We start from the raw sequence: 2,355 nt of genomic DNA on the forward strand, positions 1-2,355 counted from the left end.
AGGATCGTGCTGGAAGTGCAGGAGAGAGATTGCATTCCGAGGACGGATGCTTGTGCCCCTCGGCAACAGCCGAGACCACCTTGTCCGAGACCACCATCTTCTCGTTCCCAACATGAAATGACACGCTGTGCCCCATCGCCTCGGACCTTAGAGCAATGTGTATTAGGAATAAGGCCTCTTGCGTCCGAAGAACGTCCCAGGCATGCCTTTGGTGCCGCTCGTTAACAGGTTCATCTCCAACATTAGTATTGTGTAGGAGACTGAGGTGTTGTGACTTCATGTTTGCGAAGTCAGGGGACTTTCCAAGTGCGTGCACCCTAGTGAGTCTCGTCGCGTTGGGCGTGTTCATGTAGACTCATCTCTGTCTAGATTTATTGATACCCAATGCTCAACATCGCACCCACCGAATCCGATTCTTGAGAGTAGATTTTGCTCTTGCAGAAGCGGTAGCCGTGCCAAAACGACTTTATTCAACACCTCTGTCAGCACCTCTATTGCGCAGGACGGATCATCTGTGCAAAGACGCGGAACTTTCACTGTCAGTATACGACGATCGCATATCACCAATCCGTTACGTTAGGCCATTCTTTCGGGCCAACGTCGGATTACGAGGCGATTCGTGGATCAACATGCAGGCCTCCCTGCATTCTTGAGCGCAGAGATATTCCTTGGTTGGGCTGTTAACTCAACGTCACGCACTAATAGACCGGCGAAGGCCTGATGTCGAGTCGTCCTCCATCCGACGGGAAGCTCCAACACCAGCCTTTAATGTCACGTATGATCTAAATTTCGCCGTCCGTATCCGAGATTGAAGCTGCTTTTCTTCCTAACCCGGTGGCCAACGAACACATATAAGAGCATTGGGCCAGCTGCTGGTGCTGTACGCCGGTAACCGTAGCTACCGCTCACGATCCAATATGTTCAAGAACCTCCTTGTTGTAGTTTTTGCTAGCGTTCTGACCCTCGTGTCGGCGCAGACTATATCTGGGCAGTATGACTGTATGCCTGCAGGAGCGTACACACTTTGTCAGAATCTTTGGGGCGAATGTAAGCCGCGAGGCTTCACTTCCAGTTCCCATGCTAACGTATCCTGGCTGTAGCCGCTGGCGTTGGCTCCCAAAACTCGACATTGATGAGCACCGATGGTAATGCCATCACTTGGCAGACGAACTGGACGTGGGCGAATAACAATAACAACGTGAAGAGCTGTACGTTCTCCAAGACGATCAGCTGATAACAGTTTGTGACACTGTTATTCATAGACGCGAACGTACTGCACAACACTGCAAAGGGCATGCAGGTATGACTTTTCCACAGATGAATTGCTCTATATGTTCTAAGTATATCTGCGAATGAGTAGCTCGGAAGCATCACGTCCGCACCGACTGCATGGAACTGGACCTATGTCACCGAGTCCGAGGGCATCCGTGCCGACGTCTCCTACGACATCTGGTTTGGTGTGGCCCAGTCCGGTACCGCCGCTACGTCTGCGTCTTCCTATGAGATGTAAGCGTCGTGTCTCTGTCCCTCCAGTCCACCCCGGCTGACTGGGCTCGACAGCATGATATGGCTTTCCGGCCTCGGAGGGTAAGTTGTAGACGTGTGTACTACTGTTCTTGGCTCACCATTGGAGTAAGCATCCAACCCGTTGGCCATCAGATTGATAGTGGCTTGAACATTGCTGGGCACACTTGGAACCTCTGGAATGGCCCCAATGCGAACTGGCAGGTCTTCTCCTTTGTTATCTCCTCTGGCGAAGTGAGGAACTTCAGCGCGGACCTCAACGAGTTCTTCCGTACGTTCATATCCCCACCGAGAATTCTCATCGGCTAAAATCGACTTCGTAATAGAATATCTCATTGAAAACCAGGGCGTAGCCTCGACTCAGGTTAGTGTTTCTTTACATTGTTCAGTAGAGAGCATTGGCTAAAATTCTTTACCGTGAAGTATCTGCAGGCCATTCAGACTGGCACCGAGCCCTTCGTCGGTTCAGCGGATCTGTTTATCGAGAGCTTCGCTGTTACAGTCAATGTCTGAAAGACGGTGTCTCCGAGAGATCGATGCCGTGTAACGCATGGCCTCGGGCTTATCGGTCCTTGCTTCTGCTGTGTATTTAGTACGGTCCAGCGGCTCTGCGAATATCAAATGATTGCACTTTCCCCCGGAAATAGAGTGTCGGCTGCGAATGTTCACCCAGTGCTGATATAGCGGGGATCTGACGCGTCCAGCTCTCTTGCTCTGCGACCACCAAAACGCATAGTGCATTTTACAAGGTAAACTGTGGCCGATGATCACCACTGCATCCGTGTTTCTGGACACACTACGGAAGGCGGGCGTGACACATGCCTTCGTAAA

General features: G+C 51.3%; 1 protein-coding gene across 1 annotated transcript; it reads left to right on the forward strand.

Annotated features, from left to right (window-relative positions):
- The first annotated feature begins 892 nt into the window (after positions 1-892).
- PHACADRAFT_265945 (glycoside hydrolase family 12 protein) lies at positions 893-2,161 on the forward strand. The gene is made up of 8 exons (XM_007402419.1): positions 893-1,047; positions 1,101-1,208; positions 1,263-1,300; positions 1,361-1,506; positions 1,561-1,587; positions 1,638-1,795; positions 1,851-1,888; positions 1,948-2,161. The coding sequence occupies exons 1-8, from the start codon at positions 918-920 to the stop codon at positions 2,035-2,037; spliced, it is 735 nt and encodes a 244-aa protein (XP_007402481.1). The 5' UTR covers positions 893-917; the 3' UTR covers positions 2,038-2,161.
- The last annotated feature ends 194 nt before the right edge of the window (positions 2,162-2,355 follow it).

Source organism: Phanerochaete carnosa (genome assembly GCF_000300595.1).
Source record: "Phanerochaete carnosa HHB-10118-sp unplaced genomic scaffold PHACAscaffold_147, whole genome shotgun sequence".
NCBI lineage: Eukaryota > Fungi > Basidiomycota > Agaricomycetes > Polyporales > Phanerochaetaceae > Phanerochaete > Phanerochaete carnosa.